At 36.1% G+C, this 22,043-nt stretch overlaps 2 protein-coding genes across 2 annotated transcripts; one reads left to right on the forward strand and one right to left on the reverse strand.

Moving 5' to 3' along the window:
- Positions 1–3,775: 3,775 nt before the first annotated feature.
- On the forward strand, positions 3,776–12,662 carry LOC120629296 (pupal cuticle protein 20-like). Its single transcript, XM_039898199.1, has 4 exons — positions 3,776–3,886; positions 6,484–6,749; positions 10,951–11,196; positions 12,157–12,662. Exons 1-4 carry the CDS (start codon positions 3,872–3,874, stop codon positions 12,308–12,310), a joined length of 681 nt encoding a protein of 226 aa, XP_039754133.1. The 5' UTR covers positions 3,776–3,871; the 3' UTR covers positions 12,311–12,662.
- A 4,208-nt stretch (positions 12,663–16,870) lies between these two features.
- LOC120629414 (pupal cuticle protein 20-like) lies at positions 16,871–21,272 on the reverse strand. The gene is made up of 4 exons (XM_039898354.1): positions 21,258–21,272; positions 20,372–20,511; positions 18,541–18,783; positions 16,871–16,910 (listed from the first exon to the last, which is right to left on the reverse strand). The coding sequence occupies exons 1-4, from the start codon at positions 21,270–21,272 to the stop codon at positions 16,871–16,873; spliced, it is 438 nt and encodes a 145-aa protein (XP_039754288.1).
- Positions 21,273–22,043: the final 771 nt, after the last annotated feature.

Here is a 22,043-nt window from a genome sequence, read left to right on the forward strand (position 1 = left end):
TATCAAATAGTTAACGCAGCTGTATTAATTTATGCACCAGGCGATTTATGATGCCGTATCACCATTACTAATCACTACAAAATAGCGTATTATAATTTAATAACATAGAAGTACTTTGAACGTCGTGATGTATTTATCATCAGTCATAGAGACCTTTCCTCGATGTTACCCGAGGGCAGAACCTATCACCCTATGTAACACATAATATTGTAATCTTGTCCGCGAAAGTATACCTGATGTATCAGCTTAGACAGGACCGGTTGAATACCCAAAGTATATATCATAATATCAGTGGCGTGCATTGGGTTTCTTACCTGGGGATGTATACTCCTATACGAGTTATAATATCAATGTTAGGAGTATCATGTATGGAGTGCACGCCACTGCATAATATGGGTATCTATCAGGAACGTTTTTCTTCATTAATCTAAGGTGTAGTATTTTCTGTTAGTGGTCGAACTTTTTGTGAGTAAGCACGTCCAGGAAAGTTAGTCCGCCATGCTAATTTCTGCTGCCAAGCAAAATTGATGAGTTTGCTGTGTACAGGCCCATTGTGCTAAACACCAACGTTGGTGATGGGCACAGGACACTTTATAAAAACAAAAAAATACTTTCAATACTAATTAAAAAAATGCGAAAGTACGTCTGTTTGTTATCTAAGTTCGGCTCAACCTCTGGTCTGACATTGAAGAAATTCGGGGCACATATAGCTTATATCTTGGAAATGGACACTTATTATTCCGGAAAACACCTGTCAACGTTACCACGGGAATTAAAAAAATAGCCTTTGTTCGGATTTACTGCTAAAACGAGCTTATTGAACATAGAATACTTTTATCCCGGAAAAGTACCTAGGTACCATTTCTACGGTATTAAAATTACTTTGTTACCTATATACGAGTGACAGCAAAACTGATCGTTGGCATCCTGAAGAGATATATTTATATGTGGGATATTTTGCGTCCAGGGAAAGTTAAAGTTTGGCGCAGTACTTTTTTTATATTTAAGAGCTATATAATAACCGCAGACAAAGTTGCTTTCAACACCTATCGATCAAATAAACGTGAGTATAGTACCTAAGCGCAATTTATTTCATAGTATAGATGCATACAAAATAATGTTAATAATGTAAAATGATCGCTTCTTTGTCCCTACACCGAAGAGGTAACAGATCCAATCATTTTTCAGCGCATAATGATGAATTTGATCTTATTGCCCTTTAATCCAATCTAAATTAAAAGTCGTAAACGTAATGCTACGCTATTCGAAAAGCCCTATTATTCAGTATTAGGTAGTTTTAAGGAGGATGATAATCATCAGCAGCCCATGAAATGTCTACTGAAGGGCACAGGCTTTCCTTCCTCACAAGAGAGAGGGTTTTAGAGAGAGCCACCAAGCTGTTCCAATGCGAGTTGGTGGGCTTAAACGGTTATCATCACATGTTAGTGATAATAACCGAGTCCGACAGCTCAAAGCACTCTTAAGTCCGACTGAAAAAAAATCATAATTTATTTTTTTCAACTTTGCCTACGTTGAATCTACCACCGGCCCCCAAGTTAGATTCCAACGAGAAAAAGCCAAAACTAGTTCTTTTCCAACATCATTTGACAGTTTAACAAACAGTTTTTTACATTGCGAGAGATGAATTCAGAGTGGCTTGCTTATAAGCAAACTAGAAGTTCAATTGTGTAGTAACCACGATTTAGCAAACTATGAAGAGAACCTTACCAAGGTGCACTATTAAACAGTATTAACATTATAAAGATCAATCAAAAAATACAAAGATATCACGCTTCTTGTACGCGCAACCCTTTAATTTTCAACAATTTTTTAATAATTTTTTTGTTATAGGAGAAATAGGCGTACTATGAAATTTCGATTCTTTACCATTTACATTTCATGAGATAGAACCTGCTGACAGACATACGGACGGAAGGACAGACAGACTGCGGAAGCTAAGTAACAAGGTTCAATTATTATAAAATATGAACCTACTTTGACGAACGCGACATTTCTTGATAAGATAAATTTCAAATTCATTTTTTAGTAGTAGTTTTACATGTAGTAGACTTACATGTTCCACAAATATTTATACAGACAAATGCTACAGTATGATACTAAAAGTGTTGTTTAGCTTAAGAAAGTATCAATTTAAATAAAAACTCAACTTTTACATTTGAATGACCTAATGTGAAAAGTTGAACCACTACAATTCCGCCAATTGCTTATTTTATTTTTTGCTATGTGAATAAAAAAAAATTTCACTTTCAATTTAACTTATAAATTTGATTTCTGTGGTTACTTATTCATTTTCAGTGAATGTAGAAACATACAATAATATAAGTTTTTAAGCCTGATAAGTCTGATTGCGTAGTGCATTATAGACCACGATATATAAGGACAATGGCAATTTCGAGCCAGTTTTTTTTTTTTTAAACTATTATTTTTGCTCGAACAGGCAATCGAATCATGGACGTCGTAAAAACATATTTAAATATGTAATCCACTAAGCAAACGCAAAGCAGGCTCTACGAACGTTGTATTTAACATACGAGTATGTAACCCTAACATGCAAATAAGGCCGCCTAATTATCCGCAGCCTGCTAACGTCCCACTGCTGGGCACAGGCTTTGTCTTTCATAAGAAAAACGGTTTTAGAGCGTGGACCTACCACGTTGCTCCACTAATGTTTTTTTTTTTAAATAATAAAAAATCATTTATTCACACGATTATTAAATAGTGACAGAAATCATAACTATGTTTGGTTGAATCACTGGTACCTAAACTGAGTAAAAACTCGTACTATAGATATCAGTGCTCTCCCCTATGTAATTATTTTTGATACAAAAACATAGGACTACGACAAGTATATTTTATTTTTGATTTGCATGTTGCATGTTAGTTAATAATATGCAACATGCAAAAATATTAAAGAAAAATAAATAAAATGTTTATTATTAGAGATTGGATAATTAAATGGTGATTTAAATGATTTAACAGGGTAATGAAGTAAGTGGATGTATGTGCGTACGGGTGTGTGTGTATGTGTGTGCGTATGTGTGTACGTATGTGCGTGCGTGTGGGTGTCTGCGTGCGGGTCTGGTTGGTGGGCTGTAAAGACTATAATCAAATGTGTGATAAAAACTTTTTTAACAGAAAATACGTAACAATTCTTGCCCAGACAAGGGATTCGAACCCAGAACCTCATATTCCGTAGTTGAACATGCAGTCGGCAATTGTGCATGTTTAATTATTTTGTTATATTATTAGGTACAATCAAATAGGTACACTTTATTTTTTACCAAAGCTCTGCTGAAACTTCGACGTTCTTAAAATTATTGTCATCGTCGGCCGATTGGCGCAGTGGGCAGCGACCCTGCTTTCTGAGTCTAAGGCCGTGGGTTCGATTCCCACAACAGAAAAATGTTTGTGTGATGAACATGAATGTTTTTCAGTGTCTGGGTGTTTATATGTATATTATAAGTTTTTGTGTATGTTATTCATAAAAATATTCATCAGCCACCTCAGTACCCATAACACAAGCTACGCTTACTTTTGGGCTAGATGGCGATGTGTGTATTGTCGTAGTTTATTTATTTATTATTACTTTTACAATATATTTTTACCCTCGTAAGAATTAAGTTTGCATTTTTATTTTATTTTTTATGAATTCCGTGAAGTTCAAAATAGTCCTGAGGCGGACCCGAAGCGCGGATCCACCGATATAGCACCACGCACAAGGTGAGGTAACCGCGAAAGGGCAAATCGGAGCAATATAAAACGAGGCACATCTTCGCTAACTGTATTCTGCAAACAACTGAACGAAGAGTGCCTGCCTTGTACAAAATAAACAGAATCACATTAACCCAACATGACTTCTTTAACGGTGAGTGAAAAGCAATTAGCCAAACACTAAACAGCTTTAAAGAGACATAGAAAACGGAATGTTTGTTTTCTGTTGGATTTGCGCTAAATTTCTTTCAGGAAAACTACTAACCCTATAAGACGTTTAAAAGCCATTCCTATATGTTTTAAAATCACCCCATTACGGGGATAAAATTGAGCATTCAAGAACGGAGCAATTTAATAAATGTGTTTGTATGTAATATACATATGCATTTATTAAATTGGGTATTTTGTCTGTTTGTTACCATCTTACATATAAAAATCTGAACAGATCTTTAGGAAATTTGGCGTTAACCTATAGCTTTATTTCTAAAAGCGCGCATACGATACCCAGAAAATAGTACGAGGACGAAGTCGCGGGCATTGGCTTGTAGTTAAGATACCAGTACCAGTAGCACCTACGGCATTTTAACCGTCAGTCTCGTTTGTAATTTTGTTCACAGGGAATTTTAGGCATAATATTCTTTCTGTAATACGAGCTTTTCACTGAAGTGTGTGTATAGGATTTCATTCTCGTTACCCTTTTCAGTTTTCGCTGAGACACTGATAAGCTTCGTTTAAAGGTTTCCAAGGACTCTGTAGTTTTTGAGAAAGGTGCATTTGTGATGATTCGTGAAAATCGTGGATTTTGATTGTATAAGTCATAAGCGCAGGTGTTCGCGGACGAAGTCGTAATTTGTAATATGTACAATTTTCCCATACAAACTTTTCCCTTTCATTAAAACTTTGAGGTTTGGTTAAAGAAAAACGATTTTTTAAGCTTTTAATGTAAATGCCCCTTCAAAAACGTTCCATGTTTTTATAGAATATTTCCACATTTAAGGGGTATTTCTAAGAAACTCTTTATTTGTTTCTTAGAAATATCGTTTTCCCGCAAGGAACCTACCTTCTAAATTTAAATGTTCCTTGAAAAGCTTGGGACTCTCATACAAGCGATCGAACCTTATTGTAACCCTTAAGGGAAGCTTATTTTATCTGTGAATCCTACATCGTGAAAATCCCGTTAAAACCGAAGCATCCGTTTCGAATCTTAGGCGAGACATACACAGACATAAATAAGAAGAAAATAAAATACTGTAATTTTATACGTATAAACGTTAAGTTTTTATTAATATATGTAAATGGCTCATTCTTTTATATATTATGGTATCCGAGGTAGTATTAACAAATAATATATACGCCAAAGGGTCATGGTATCCCAAACACTGGCAGAATAAAGAGGCATCTTTGTTTTGAGAGATTCAGCCGTTAGACCAAATAATAACTCTTGGGTCACTAGAGCCATTTTAGGTACCAGACGGTTACTTATTTACAACATCTAAGATCCTACTAATATTTAATTATATTAAGGTTTTTAACGCATTCTATTTCTTATTCTGTAACGTTCTGCGACTCTATATGTCAATAAATGGTAATATATAGAGTCGCGGAAATAAACTAGTAAGAAAAGCGACTACCGTTCACGTATACCTCATTACAAAGTTGATTCGTGAAGAAGTTTCTTGAATCCTGTTTACTTCATTATGCCATATCACGACTTCGGAAAATCTATCCCGCGATGATATTAAATCCTAACTAAACTTTAGGTCCATTACACAGCTATATACCGTTCACAATAATATTACTGCTAAATATACAAATTCTAAATTATCGATCTCACATCTTTATGTTCGCAATATGGTACTAAGCAGTAATAGCTTAGTGGTTAGTACTTCAGCCTCACTGTCGGGGCAACCGAGGTCGATCCCTAGAACGAACCTCAAACTTTTCAACGTTAAGTTAGCAATTATATAATATCACTTGCTCCGAGTACAACTATGAATGAAAACATCTTGAGCAAACTTGCATGCCGGAGCGGTCTTTGTATTAATCTCAAAATTATGTTAATATGGGAAAAACTATTACCGCATTATCCCCTCGCGATCTAGTATGTAGGGTATCTTAAATACTTAAGTTACCGTTTTTTACTGAAAGGACAAAGAGAAGAAAGTAAACAATAACGATATCCTTGGCACAAGCCAGGGAAAATGAATTAATATTATCGTCATTACGTTCTACAAAACGATTTGTAGAACGTTATCACAGGAACCCTTTGATACAACAATCCTAGCTTAGGTACATACAACCTGAACTAAATTATAGCAATAAACCGCGACTACCGCGCAAATCGATACGCAGTAATTTACATAATTATATTTATTTCTTCAAAAGTAACAAAGATCCTCCTAATTACGCTTACGCTTTTCGCTCTGAACCCATGAAAATGCAAATAGACTTTGCAAGTTTTGTTTATAATGTCCTTGGCTGCCGCAAAGTATGGCCTGCTTCTATACAATACTCGATACATACACTGTATACACACGCATACTAATATTACTAACGCGAAAGTGTGTCTGTTTGTTATCTATGTTTGGCTCAACCAGAACACCGATCTTGGCGTAATTTGAGTACGACACCTAGCACTACCACAAGTAACTTGGAAGGAAACCTACACAGAATGCCGAGGAATTGAAATCCCGAGCAAAGCGGATGAAATGGTGGGCAATAGATATAAAGTAAATAATATTTGGTTCACAGTTAACATTGCTGACAGCGCTAATAGCGCTGGCGTCGTGTGGCCGCCTCGAACCACAATACCTGCCTCCGAGGCTGGGAGGTGGTAACGGGGGACTGGGAGGAGCTGGAGGATCTGGCGGGGGAGGCGGAGGAAACGCAGGACTTGGAGGAGGATCTTTTGGCGGCGGAAGCAGCAGTTTCGGAGGCAGTTCAGGCGGATCAGGAGCAAACATACCTATCCTTCGATATGAGAACGAAAACAACGGAGATGGCACATATAAGTTCAGGTAATATTTTTATACCTATATTCACTATGAACGCTTTATTGTCATCAAAATACTTTTTTTTTACCCTGGACCTTTATTATCCGCTATAAGATGGTAACGGGCTAAACTGTTAAGGGTATGGCAGTTACAGATAACCCATACGTCTGTGTTATCTTTGGGTGATAGCTAGCCATCGCCGAAGCCAAACCCGGCCGGTGTGCGCTCACCATCACACCGGCAGGACGTTAAAGGTCCTTATAAAATGACCCACTGGTGTTTAAAACTTAGTGGTCTTAGCTCTAAATTCATTGCTGCGACATGTTGGGGTAGATTTAAACGATTGTTGACAGTGATAATTACTGAGACTGACGTTTGAACTTGCTCCGCGATGCACGGCGCTGAGATGCCAGTATCAACTCCAGGTTTAGTCAGGTACTAAAAGTTTCTTGATCGTCACTTAAGAACTTTTAGCAGACCCGGGAATCGAACCTCGTTATCCTTAGTGAAAAGGGTAACCAACAGTTACCCTATACCAACATGGTAGGTTTATTACAGTGCCCAAGAGCTCGATAAAGATTTGTACCCGTCGCTTATAAAACATTGTATAGTATGTGAAGTTAACAAGTCGGTGCTTAAAAGGTTTAAGATGCTCTTCGTATACTGCTCATAGGATGGTATCATAACAACAGGTGCAAATCTCTTCGTTAAAACCACACCTACTATGTAATTAGTACAGAAAAAATAGGATCAAGACGGAAACCGTGTGGTAATGGCAAACCAAAATACAGTAGTCACCACCCCTCCTCTTCCCGCGGGTGTCGTACGAGGCGACTAAGACTGCGGAAATCTAACAGAGACCGAGCAGTAGCGTTCTCAGTTTTACTACTACCATCTAATGCAATCACCAAACCCTCTGTCCAGTTTGGCGATAAATCCTACCGATGGGAGAGGCTTTCCAGAAATGAACTGTTATTAGCTGTTTATGATGATAATGAGGATATAAACAAGTATTTTTGGAGATGCAGTTATCTAGTACTAAGTAATGTTTTAATATGTAAACATTTACAGTTTGTTGAACTGCTAATGAAAATCAATTACACCCGGTAGTCCGGTTTAAATAAAGGTGGTTCAAAACCGGGATGAACTGTCCACACATATCAAATCATATTGAAAATTAGACATAAGATATCCAGCCTATATCCAGCTAGTCAGAGCATTCTGCTGCTACTATAGATTCTTGTGTACAGCTCCCACGCTTTTTTTACCTAACACGGAGCAGTTTAATTTTATTGAAAGACACTGAATTGTTCTAGATTCCCAACAAGATATCAATTATTTCGCCACTCCTTCGATCACAATAGGGCATTGTGCATCAAGTACAAACATTTGAAAGTTGAATGTCGTGGTTTGTCCCTTTGCTTGTTAGGCGATCACGCTGCGAGCATTTAAGTGACCCAATTAAAGTCGATTCTCAAGACAGTTTGAAGTACGACGGTAAATATTTAATTCGTTCTAATAACTGCCTCTTCGGTCAAGTGGTTTGCATTTTCATCATGAAATTCTGGATTACCGTGTCAAGATTTCGGATTTTTTTCTGACGAGAAATTCTCACTACCTTTCCTATTCTCAGTAGCTTCCTGAATAGAAATACAGCATCTATCCTGTGCCTCATGGAGAATGCTGAGCCATTGATCCTGGTTATTATTGTCATCATCATTTGATAAATATCTACCATCTCGCCAGAGCGGCATAGAGGATCTGAATCATAGCCTGAGGAGGCCTGTGCCCATCCGCATGAAATTGATAGACCGAGGAGGACTGTGATAAATATTTTTTTCGTAAAAGAATCTGTTACTGGCTTTCCTTAACAATGAACCAATAACACGACTTCTCCGTAATATTCCTAAGTTTATAAGTAGCGTTTTTGAGCCTAAATTGTGATATCAGAAGCAAAAACTGACATACTAAACCAATTAGAATTGTCATATTGTTTTTCCTCGTTATAAGAGCATTGGATGCTTCTTATTGCAGTTAAAGTTTCTTTTTAATATGAATGATAGCAATCCATATTGGGTTTTAATGATTAAGATCATTATCTGAATCTCATTTTTGCAACTTAAAATTGCATTGATGGATCGATTGATACAATAAAATAGCTTATACTCATCACTGTAAGAAATGTATACCAAGTAATGATACGTGTGCACCTAACTCATCCATTTATACGGATCTAAATACCTAAGTACTCAACAGAGTAGTCAAATTAACGCACACTTTTTTCATGGAAAGGTTTAGACTTCTTATTAGAATTTATAGTAGATTTCAAGACAACCAAAAATTCTCCATGGCTATGAAAGGTGCGTAAATTACACATTCCTACAAATAATCATTACTGCCAAATGAAAGATAAATGTCTCGGAATCAGTCTGATCTTTTGACCCGCCCAAGCCTGCGTGAATACTTAGGGCTAACGATATTATAGTGCGTTGGTCACGAACCAATATATTGCATTTCGTAACAGTTACCCAATATGAAGCAGATATTGCACTTAGGTACTAAACAGTTCCCATACGACATTATACAATAATTTATAGTCACCTATATCTTTTTAAGATTACATATTATTTTTTTACCGCAACTGGTAGCTTTTACTACGATCCTTTCTGATTGTAGCTATATGACCAGTTCCCATACAATATCGTACTGGGATTAATAGTTACCTCTACCTTTTTAAGATTCCATATTAGTTTTTTACGAAGCTGTTAGGTTTTACTACAATCCCTCGTGATTGTATATGACGGTGCTGATGGAAACACGCTCCAAATCTGCTTTTATATTAAAATGGTCGATCATTGACATTATAACAAAAACGTGTCTTAACTTTAATAAAATATTTAGAATAAAATTTTGATCCATTTTCCAAGGCCGTGGGTTCGATTCCCGCAACTGGAAAATATATGTGTGATGAAAATATGTAATAAAAAAAATCATCAGTCATCTTAGTACCCATAAACAAGCTAAGCTTACTTTGGGGCTAGATGGCTATGTGTGTATTGTCGCAGTGGTAATAGTATATTTTTAAAAATACAGTAAAAAACATTAGCTTGCTGGTGCATGCTTATCATTCATTCATTGCTTAAAAGTTATGGTAACCCAGTGAAGTAAACACAACTAGAGTGGATACCTACGATAATAGGCTTGCCTTTGTTCCAACGTAGGTAGATAATATTTGTTAGAAATTATCGCCGTTATTGTTTCGCTATCAAAGTGCTCCTTTATAAACGTCACCTGTCAGTACAGATAGTTTACAAAACACGGTTTTTATCTGTAATTGCATTATTTCGTATTATGTAGACAATTGAATAAGCAGCCAAGTTTCGAAGATATTGATTCAAAATAGCAATTGTTACTGCATGATCTTTAACTAGTGTGTTCGTCGTTAATTTTATTTAACAGCGTCATTAGTATAAGATTAAAATCTATTCGTAATAGATTTGAGTAAAATATTTGCTTTCAAACCGCTTAAGTGTCATAATATTCTATATTTAAATCACAGGCGATCATTCCATTATAAATATCAAATTTTATAACCACAGAAGAATTATATCTGAGCTAACAAGAATATTAGAGTTTTTTAATAAAAAATGTTATGGGATTAACAGATTTAAATCAAATGAAATTAATACTTTTCTTTAAAACAGCTTATCTAATACAAGTGGTACTTTGATTGAATTTAAACTAAATGGGCAACGCCGAAGATAGTTTCGTCACTTTAATTGCCTTGATAAGAAAACTTAAAGATTTGAAATAGATGCTAAAATATTACATTATAAGTCGATATTAAAGCACAATGATTGAATGAATATTTTGTGATGACCGGTAGCATTGGTGAGCGCTGTGGTCTTATAAGTGGAGGTCCCGGTTTCGGTTACCATTGATGCGTTTTTTTTTTATTTATAATTTCGGAGTTTACCATCCGCTCAGCGGGTTTTATCGATTCAGAAAACTAAACACGGTTTAAAGATTAAAGTTATGGTCCTAACATAAACTGCCATACCATCTGCCATGACTACATAACAATTGGAATGTATCATAACTTCCACCACCACCAGAAGGGATATTAGTCGGGCTAAATTGTAGTTGAATAAAAACAATGGGTTACAAAACTGAAGGTTCGAGACACTACTAAATCATTTCTTAATATATTAATTCCTTTTTCCAGCTATGAAACTGGCAATGGCATATCAGCCCAAGAGAGCGGTGCTCCACGTGCTCCCGGCCCCGAGGGTCCAGCGGTAACTGCAGAAGGCGCCTTCTCCTACCGCACTCCTGATGGCCAACAAATTTCCCTGACATACACCGCCGACGAGAACGGCTTCCATCCTGTTGGTGCCCACCTTCCCACTCCTCCCCCCATTCCTGATGCCATCCTGCAGTCACTTGAGTTCAACAGACGCAACCCATCTTCGTAAGTTCCATTTTTTTAACATTACAGTTATGGTTGAATAAACGTAGATACTTGTAATTAAATTATAATTCTTAATCATAACCTTTGAAACCTCGTCTTTACATTAAATGTTGGATTTATCTTATCACAATAGCCACAATAAATAGGTTTCTTAATGTTTTTATAAGTAACAAAAATTTCTTTCAAATAATTGTTTTATAAATATAACCTAAAATAAACGATTTAAAACTAAATAAAATCCAAAACGTCTTCGAAACCACCGCCGCGAGGTACAGTTCCTAAGATGCTGGCAGCATTACCCCTTTGGATGGCCAAAATTATTCGTTGGCCAAGGTAACTGCCCGCTCTAGGATCACCGGTAGACTCGATAACTCTTTTCGATAGTTCTTTGAAAAGAGCTCGTGCCTCCGGACCCCACGGTCCCAAAGTCTCTACTCCAAAAGGCGCAAAAATGAAGCTGCTATCCAGGTTTTCATATTTACGCCTCTTGGCCTGCTCGGCCTTAGACTCAGTAGACTTAACACGCCCTTGAGACATTATGAAAAACCCAAAAATGTTGGTTTCTGCACGGTGTTTTCCTTCGCCTTTTAAGCACATGATATTTAATTGCTTACATTAAAAAACCACGACAACAAAACACGATAACGTGTACGTGTACGTGCCGGGGATCAAAGTCGGTCCCCGTGAAAAGGAAGCCGAACCACTATTTCATTTTTGTGCCGTTAAGATTTCAATTCCATAGAGGAGATTCCATAGGAATATGGACAGTCCCGTGTCCTGATTAGGTTCTTGTTAGACGGCATCAATACCATACGTTTTTTCGATAATATCAAAAGTGTGGAAAGCAGAATAATGCAATCCAAATACGTTACTATTAGAGGGTACAAAAGTGCCGTCAATGTGGAGTGAAATTTCATAAAGAATACCTATTCTTTACACCTTGCAACTCGTTGTTTTCAGTGGAGAGGGATCTTACAATGAAGGATCATACGGTGGATCGGGCAGCGGCAGCGGCAGCGGTGGTGGCAGTGGTGGTGGAAGCAGCAGTGGCAGATTTGGCGGCGGTGGTGGCGCTGGCTCAGGAGGCAGTGGCGCAGGGGGCTATCACTATTGATCTCATTCAATCACGATTACACTAAGAATCGCTGCTGAACCGTTGTTGAAATGTGGCTTGTATTCGGAATTTAGTTTTAAGGTTCTATACAACCGCAAATACTTCATAACCTCTAACATCTTTAGGAAAATTGTTAGGTAACTTCAATAGTCACTTATACATTCCAAACGTTCTTATTTCTATTTTCCTCCCATCTAAATTTGATGTAGACCCTTAGTAGTCAAATTTAACTTTCCATCCAAACTCCCAATCAGTTTATCTCCAAATCAAAACTACTAAATCCCTCATATTCCTCTCCAACATATACTTTGATAGGTACAATTTAAATTTTTATTGTTTACATTTTTTTAAATATTTTTCTCATTTCATAGCTTTTAAAAAAAAAAAAACATTTTAAAAATAAACTCAACGTAATTATTTCTTTAATATTATGTACTGTCGACGGACACGTTTTACCACGTTTCAGTATCCTTTTCTTAGTTCTAATGACTTATAGATGTAATAATTTTTTAAAGGCTTTATTGTACTCGTGTTATTTTGCGTATTTTGCTATGCTTAATCGTAGTTGTAATTAGATAATGTAATTAATGATTTATTTAACCATTGCATAAAGTTAAATATATTTTTATTTAAGAATTTTGAGGTTTCACGACCTCGTTTGTACAAGGACTGTGATACCACGAAACAGACAAGCACTCGATAATTTATTTAAGCCCTTATGTACTTATTATACCTATGTAAATAGGCTTGTGAATAAATGTGAATGATTTAAAACCTGTTCTTTTACTCAACAATATTGTAGAGCGGCTTTGTTAATCCTGACTATTATAAATTAGAGTAGAATGGTTTGGTTCCGTACAAAATTTATTCTGACCGATAAAGATAAGTCAGAATTAGTTTAAATCAAGGGATATTTGTCCCGAAAAAGCTGTCGGTAAAAGCTACTCGCGGGACTAAAAAAACATTTGCAACCTAGAGCTTGGTGGTAATAATGGTTTGTTTTTTTTTTTAAATAAACGTAAATTCAAACAATTTTTAAATATAAACTACGAGTACATGCGAACACCCACACACTACACATACAGTCAGTTATATTATTATTCATGTATGTAAACGGAAGCAAGGTATTCAATCGATAATGATTAAGACGTTAAAAATTTCCTCTCGCTCTCATACAAGTTTTACAAAAAAAGTAAATTATTCCTCGGAGAAAGTATGAATTTTACTTTTATGAAAGCGTGTATACAGATTTAAATTTTAAATCCACCAATGTTTAACTTCATGTTTCTCAAATTGCAATCACTGCAATAATTGCAAGTCTCTAAATGTGCTTTGATATATTTATTACTTTTCAAATTATGAAGTCCTTATCGTCATCATCATCAACCCACTACTGGGCACGAAACTCCTCTTATAGTAAGACTTTACTACGCTGACAAAGTGTAAATTGGTAGACTTCACGCGCTCCTGGAGAACATTATAGAGAACTCTCAGAGAAGATTTAGGTATGGCTAATTTTATATAGAGAAAGTAGCCCTGGCTGTTCAGGGTGGAAATGCTGTCCACGCCGGTATATTTATTAAATAGTATAGCTGAAGGTACTGGCAAATTAGAATGTGGTGATAGCCTAGCGGGTAAGAATTCGGCGTCCCCTTCGAAGGGACGAAGTTCGATCACCTTCACGTACCTCTGAAGTTTCGGAGCTATGTACGTTCTTAATATAAACAATTAAATAGCACTTGCTTTAAACCGGCATGCCTGAAAGTTCCCCATAACGATCTCAAAGTCTTGCTATCCGAAATTAGCCAGCGTGGTGAACCACAGCCTACACCCTCGTCATTCTGAGAGGAGTTCCGTGCCCTATAGTGGGCCGGGTTTAGGTTGATATTGATGAATAACATATTCATATAATGATTTCATTCTATATAATGATTGACCTTAAGCTACTTCGTTGTTCTAATTCCAAACTCATTAAATTGAAAATAGAAAACTGGAGTAGCCTTTGTTGTCCAATAGACATACCTCAATATCTATAACAAACTAGACTGGCCGTCCCTTCACCGTTTATAGCCTAAAAGTTATCCCTTATTTGAAGCGCTACATTTGACATAAGACTGCACCTGGAACTTTGGTTATTAGTTCTAATTTTAGTTCCTTGGACACTAGTAACACAGTGTAACCACTTTTATAGCGCCGAAATGGCATCAATCAATTGGAGACAAAATTAAGTGACAGCGGCCAGCCCAGTTGTTTAATAGAGGTCAGTGCCAATAAAGAGCCGGTACCAGTTATCTTTACTTGGTAAAAAAAGGATATGTCAAAAGTCCCAATACTTATTCGCCTTGCATGTTACATATGTTGAAACGGTTACGATTTGCAAGTTCATCAACTTTATTTAAATTTATTTATTTTGACAAGTTTAGTAATTTCTAACGTTTCATTAACCTTCACTATCAACCCGTTACCGTCCTACTTCAGGGCAAGGGTATTATCAGGACGGCTAGTATGGGCAGGAGACAATTATATCCCCGTGGAAAGATAAAAAAATTTCTTCTCCCACAGCTTTATCAACTCTCAGAGCACTGGCGCACAAGTTGAAATAATATCAAAATAATATATGTGTTTATTACACGGGGGTTAACTTCTCCTATTCCATGTGAGCATATAATTTTTATCTCCTGCCCGTGCTAGCCTTGCTGAAGGCTAAGACCGTAGTCCACAACGCTGGTTCAGTGTGGATTGGTAGACTTTACATGTCTTTGTGAACATTTCACTAATTGAAACAACAACTCAGTTCAGGTCAAAGTTGTACTTTGACCTGAACTGAGTTCCTTCGTCGTTGAATTTCATCTATACCTGTATTAGTATAGAGTTATTCGTATGTAAAATCGTCAACACTTTCATCCCCTTTTCCAAAGGAACCGAGCTTAATGTCGGGATAAAAAGTATCCTAACACTTCCAAGAATATGTGTACAAAGTTTCATGAGAATCGGTTAAGTAGTTTTTGCGTGAAAGCGTGACAAACAAACTTACATTGACATTTATAATATTAGTAGGGATAGGGATAGGGAAGTAGGGATAGGGATATTCTCTACTGATCTATCAGTAGGCGCCAAAACTACCAAGCTACTGGATGAACTTACGCGTAAGCAAGCTACGTAGCTACGTAGTAGCCCATGTGAGAAGCAGTTTATTTCTCAATTCTATTTCCGCAATTTTGAAAGTGTGTCCTTGAGACTTGTTTATAGTCATTGCAAAACATACTTTGAGTGGTAACAGCAGCTTGTCAGTGCACTTCAGGATTTTCATACTGGTAGTAACTTGTCTGTGAATATCGGGATTTTTTCTTTGATTTTATTTGAGACACAGCTTGCAATGAGATTCAGGCTTAGTCAGGCTATATGTTTTTTCTGCTTTCTTTATTTGATTTTTTCTTGTGTAATAAGTATATCAAGCCCTACGTTTCTTTTAACTTTTTTTGATTATTGACGACGCAAATTCATCAGTGCTACCAATCTTAGTCAAAGAACTCTGGTAAAGTTTTACTGCACAATGAAGATGTGTAAGAGTCAGAGGCCACGCTCTAGAACAGGCATCTCCTGATCTTTCTCACTGCAAACTGATGACGTATCAGGTAAAGGACCGCACTCTCTGTCTCTGTCTGACTTCCTCAAGACCCTGCATTATTCCATTAAGTACTGAACACGTGCCAGGCGAACGATCATGCTCGTCTTTAGGTACCTCAACGATAGGAAAACAGGCATCAATATTGGATAAATCTTGGCTAAATCGTAATCGCCTTACTAGACCAGTCAGTCAGTCCGTCACCTTTGCCTATATAGATATACGAAGTTTAATTGACATTACTTAAAAAATCTGAAACTTCCATATAAATTTACATCCCCTATTTAATGTCTTTGGGGGTGGAATTTCTAAACACTTATTTCTTTATTTTCAATTGAAAACCTAAAATCAAAGTTTTATGGATGTAACTTGAAAAATAATGAAAAATATTAAATGAAGGATTAGGTGAGGATGAGGTTAGGATTTTATACAAACTTTCCTAACCTCTTTTACCCCCTCATTTGGAATTTTCAGAAATCCTTTCTTAGTGGATGCCTATGTTGTAATTACTATATATTTGTGCAAAACTTGAGCCGTTCCGTCAAGTGGTTAGAGCTGTGCGTTGATAGATCAGTCATTCAGTCAGTCACCTTTGCCTTTTATATACATAGATTACACTTTGGGTATCATCGCAATAAACATATTAGAATTGTACCTACGTACAAAGGAAAAAGGATTAGCACTTCTAGCGGAGGCTGATTATATTGTAAATATCGTGATAGTGATAGATCGTGATAATCAATATATTTATCTCACTAACTTGGAAAATAAATCCAAAATAAAACTATGGTTTGTAAGTAATAACTTTATTCACAAGTTATACACAATTGCATAAACAATAATAAGGTCAATCTAACAGGAACGAGTAAGTTCCCAGTTTATCACAGCGGGTAAATTGAGGTACACACGACAACCAGTTGAGAGATTGTTGGAGCCTAGTAGTAGTTGCGTTGACCGTTGTAAGAGCCCTCGTTCCTGAAAACAATGTAACACTCATAAATAAAAAATTAAACCACAAATAATGATGTTTTATAAGCTCTATTTAAAAGGTCACGTTGAGGATATAAGAATACGTCACAAATCCGTGCAGTTTTTTAAATAGCTACATGATAGATGTATAAGCAGGCTAAAATAATAATGTTATTATTTATTCGGTTTGCTTAAAGTTACAAGTCACGTTATAAAGGACGTACAGTAACTTCACTCGAAACAATATGTAGGTAAAAAATGTGCAAAGCGCAATGATTTAATTGTGCAAACAAATTGTTTTCAAAGAGATGCTGATGATTTCAGAAATTATAACAATAAAAGCCCCGGTTGAAACACCGTGCTCTCCAAACGTAAGTAAGATAACATGTTTCATAATATCCCGACTATTGTTTGTACACGGAAATGTTTCAGTTATGCAAATCCTATTTGTTACGTCAAGGCAAAGATGTTTCAAGAAGGCGCGCTTGCATCCTCGCATAATAATGAATACTTCGTCAACGTAAAACAAATTAAATTCGTAACGCAAGTTTTTATTACATGTCTAATGCTGCAGTACTGTAGGTACTGTGTCTGTATGTGAAATGAATTAGAATAAACTTTTTCTATACTCACTATTTCGATCAAGTAGGAGAAATAGGGCTTTGCGCACGCGAGTAACTGAATCCTTTTTATCATCATCATAAAGCAATTAACTGACTGACTGACTGTTTATACTGCCGTCCACCACGCTGGCAAAGTTCAGATTGGTGTGTTTTACACGGCCTTGATAATAATATGGAGAACTCTCAGGGATTCAGGTTTTACTTTATCGATTTTCATATATAAGGCGCCCGGTATGGGAAAAATGTGAGGAGTAAAATCTACTAATGAATGACTTCGTTACGTTTTCGCTTTGCGACGTTGCATGCCCGGCAACCGTGATGCGCAAACATGCAACGTCGCTTTCATTTAATTAACTTATTTTTCCTATTTAAGTTACCAAGGAAACCGAATAATATCTAGATAAAGAAACAAACACATAAATGTATAGGACAGAGTGAGATAGAAAACATAATACATTTTTCGATTACGAGTGTCTCTGGAACTAATTTTAAAGTATTTTGGTTATAAAAATTTTAGTTCCTCGGACGCTCGAATTACAGCGATACACTTAACGCCAAATTGCCGTTATTCAATTGGTGACGAAAAACAAAATTGACTGTAGCTGGCCCAGTCCCAGTGGTATTACTAATAGAGCTCAGTGCTTTATACGCTCGTCTCATCGAAGCATTATCAATTCGTTGACATTATAGTTGAGCTTTTTGTGACAAAGCTCAACCGGTGAAGTACTACCGCCATGTTTATTTCTGCGGCAGCACTGCTGTGTTGCTGTCTGAAAGCGTGGTTACCAGTGTTATAGGCTTAACACCTAAGCCTCGGGTTGATTGACAAAGGACGTAGGACGTGTTCCTTGCATGCCCTGCGAAGTATTGTTCCGTTTATAGACGATGGTTTCCCATTTATTAGGTTGTTTAAACTTATCAGGTGGGTCATATTCTTGATCCGTCAATCGTGGCTTAATATGAAAAAATTTACCTACTCAGTCTAAAGAAATTGTTAAGGCATTCGAACTTACGATGGATTTTGTCTGTTGTACTCAAGGGAGCGGAGAATAGCCTCTGGGATCGGTGGTGGTGTGGGCAGGTGGGAGCCTTGCGGGTGGAATCCATTCTCGTCTGCGGTGTACGTGAGGGAAATCTGCTGGCCATCAGGAGCGCGGTAGGAAAAACCTCCTTCTGCCGTTACGGCGGGACCTTCTGGGCCAGCAGCACGAGGTGCTCCGCTTTCGTGGGCTGATATACCCGTTGGCGTATCGTAACTTGGAAAGTAACATTTAAACTTTAATAACTACGACGAAATATTATTTTATATTATCCATACTAAAATTTTAAATGCAAAATTGTACGATTAATGTTTGTTTTTTCGTGAAATTTGGCGCATAGCTAGCTTGAATCCAACATTGGCGGTGCACACAAACACTGATAAATGTAAAGTCAGGTCATTACAATTAGTGAGGAATGACAAATTTTATTTAGGGTATTTTTATATGAAAAGTGAAATGTTATTGTATTGTAATTGAATCACTTGCTGACCCGTGCAACTTTGTTGCACCAAATCGGTTGTTACCGAAAAACACAAATAAAATGACATTTTCTAAAAATGAATCCTAGCTAGATCGATTTATCGCCCCCGAAACCCCCTGTATACTAAACTTCATGAAAATCGTTGGAGCCGTTTCCGAGATTCCAATTATATATATATATATATACCTACAAGAATTGCTCGTTTAAAGATTCCTGTAATTAGTAAGTATGAATGAATGAATGAATGAATACACTTTTATTGTACACCAAAGAAACAAAAAGTAGTTACAAAGATATAAATACAAATCAAGAGAGTACAATTTGGTGGCCTTATCGCTACATAGCGATTTCTACGTAAATAAGAAGTAAGTACTTTTTATAGGTTTCTTAGATATATTCAGTATGGGTTTTGGCGTAGTCCACCACGCTGGCCCAGTGCGGATTGGTGGACTCCACACACCTTTGAGAAAATTATGGAGGCATGCTGGTTTCCTCACGATGTTTTTCTTTACCATTAAAGTAAGTGATATTTAGATTTAAAACGCACATCATGTGAAAAGTAAGAGGTGCGTGTTGGGATTCGAACTTGGCCCCCCGAAAGTGAAGTCGAAGTCCTATCCACTGAATTATCACCGCTTAATCCGTATAAAACATGAATGCATACAGTCATTAACATTTAGTGAATAGATGCACGTTGCGATTTCAGTTTCACAGCGTTTATTTTACCAACGCTTCAGGCGATGATTTGAAACGAAATTATAACTCGCTCACGTGGTAAAATTTACCTGGGACTTTAACATAACTAACAAATACTAAGTTTGGTTATTAATAGCTACATTTTTTATATGATAAAAAAAGTTTTAAATCTTATACAATTTAGTTACAAACAGAAATCAAGTTTATTAGTTGATTTCTGTTTATAACTAAGAAAGGAAAAGGCTGACTGACTGTCTGATCTATCAAAGTACAGACGATTGGACTGATAGCTATAATGACGTAGGTATCCGCAATTGAAAGATTAAAAAAAAATATTTGTAAAAAAGCTGCTTGAAATTTTAAATTACCAATCAAAATCGTTCTTAACCTAACCGAAGCCGCGGACAAAAGGCTACTTTGCTAATTTATATATTTTTTACCCATTCAGGATGTGTAAAAAATATATATTCATGTTAATCAAACTTTATAGTACAAAATAATATTAAGTTAAAATATTATTACGGTAGATTATTTTTAGAATGCCAGTGTTCCAATAATCGAAATTGCACTTAAGGCACACCTCACGAGATTGGCCCATTATTCATAAACTGCAATTTAATATCTAACCTGAAGCGGTAACTCCCATCGCCGTTATTCACGTTTTCGAAACGGAAAGGCGCGGCGTTGCCTCCTCCATTGTAACCCTGCACCAAATGGTCCAGCCGAGCGCCACATACCATCGCCGTCGTCATAGAAATGAGAATGATCTGGAAGGTAATAAAGGATATAAAACATTTACAGGATTCTTTCAGAATTTTTTGATGTAGTTAACACTTTCATAAGTCATTCAATAGAACTTATACCTGGTAACCATTTCATAAGATTTTGTATAGATTCAAAGGATTTTAAAATTATACCTTGATAGATTTAATTTCAGTATGCAGCGCTGAAATTTTTGTTAATGTCTACATAATATTACTTTTTTTTAAATACTAAAAATTTCGTTATAAACCTTGTCATTTTTATTAAAAAAAATTACTGAATCCTTTCAACCTGATGTCTGAGGAACATAGTGAAGCATAACATATCTTTACAGCTGTAACAGCATCTCAGCACCTTAAGTATTTCTAAGCTATTTAAAAAGAGCAATTTTCAGCTTACTACTGAAATTTTTGATCGAATTAAAATAAATAATTTGAGTTTTTTTGCAAGAGAACAGTGATTGATATCTGCGGTACAGTATTTTTTAAACTAAAGAACGAAAGAACTTATTATATCTGTTTTTTTAAGTTGCATTAGGACCAGACAAGACGTTATTTTATGGTACAAAAAAAATTATAAAAATTTCTCCTGTTGTGATCATCAGATCATTTCATTTATGGGATACCTATCGCCTTATATTAAAACATTATCATATCACAATAGGTTCAAAGAGCAATGCAAATTAATATTTTCAGTGCTAGAAACTGTATGAATTTATTTGCTCTAATAACATCTATATTACACAGCTTACCAGTTTTGACATCATGTTTTTGTAGGATAAGATACTGGATGGTATATGATGCTATGAACTCTGGCGGTAGAATACATAGTTTACAGGGATGTTCACGTTTTATATCAGATGAATATGCCCTTTCGGCAGGTTGCCTCACCTTGCGTGCATTGTTGAAAAGTTTAGGAATGCTGTGGTGTAAATTCAGGCGGTTAGCGTAAAATGTTCAACACTTAAGCTTCCTTAGTTATTATATGTTTATGCATTTTCGGTAGACCTCCTTTAATGAGCTTATTAAAACAAATATATATATATTTATTATAAAACAAATATATATATATATATATATATATATATATATATATATATATATATATATATTTGTTTTAATATACTAAACGCATTAAGCAATTTAAATCGCGATCAACAATAACAACTTGAGGTTTCACTGCAGTATGAAGTTGTGCAACAGTACGTCTATACCGAGAACACCTCAAAAACTTGCAAAAAATACGAAGGAAATTTATTCACAGTGCATGGTATGTTAACGTACGTCAAATATAACTCACGAGACAAAAAATCACGCTTATATCCTCTGTCATCTAAGTTGAAGAACAACGAAGAATACGTGCAGTGGATTTCTGTCAGTTCATATAATTACGATGATCAAGTTTCAAAGTTACAAACAGTTCATCATCAAACTAATAATGTCACTCTCCCATCGGGGTTTTAAAGCATGCATTCACAGCATACAAGACGGAACGATTACGTATTATCTCATGTTTGTTATAATAACCGAGACCGATT

This window comes from Pararge aegeria, chromosome 14 (genome assembly GCF_905163445.1).
Source record: "Pararge aegeria chromosome 14, ilParAegt1.1, whole genome shotgun sequence".
In the NCBI taxonomy this organism is placed as follows: domain Eukaryota; kingdom Metazoa; phylum Arthropoda; class Insecta; order Lepidoptera; family Nymphalidae; genus Pararge; species Pararge aegeria.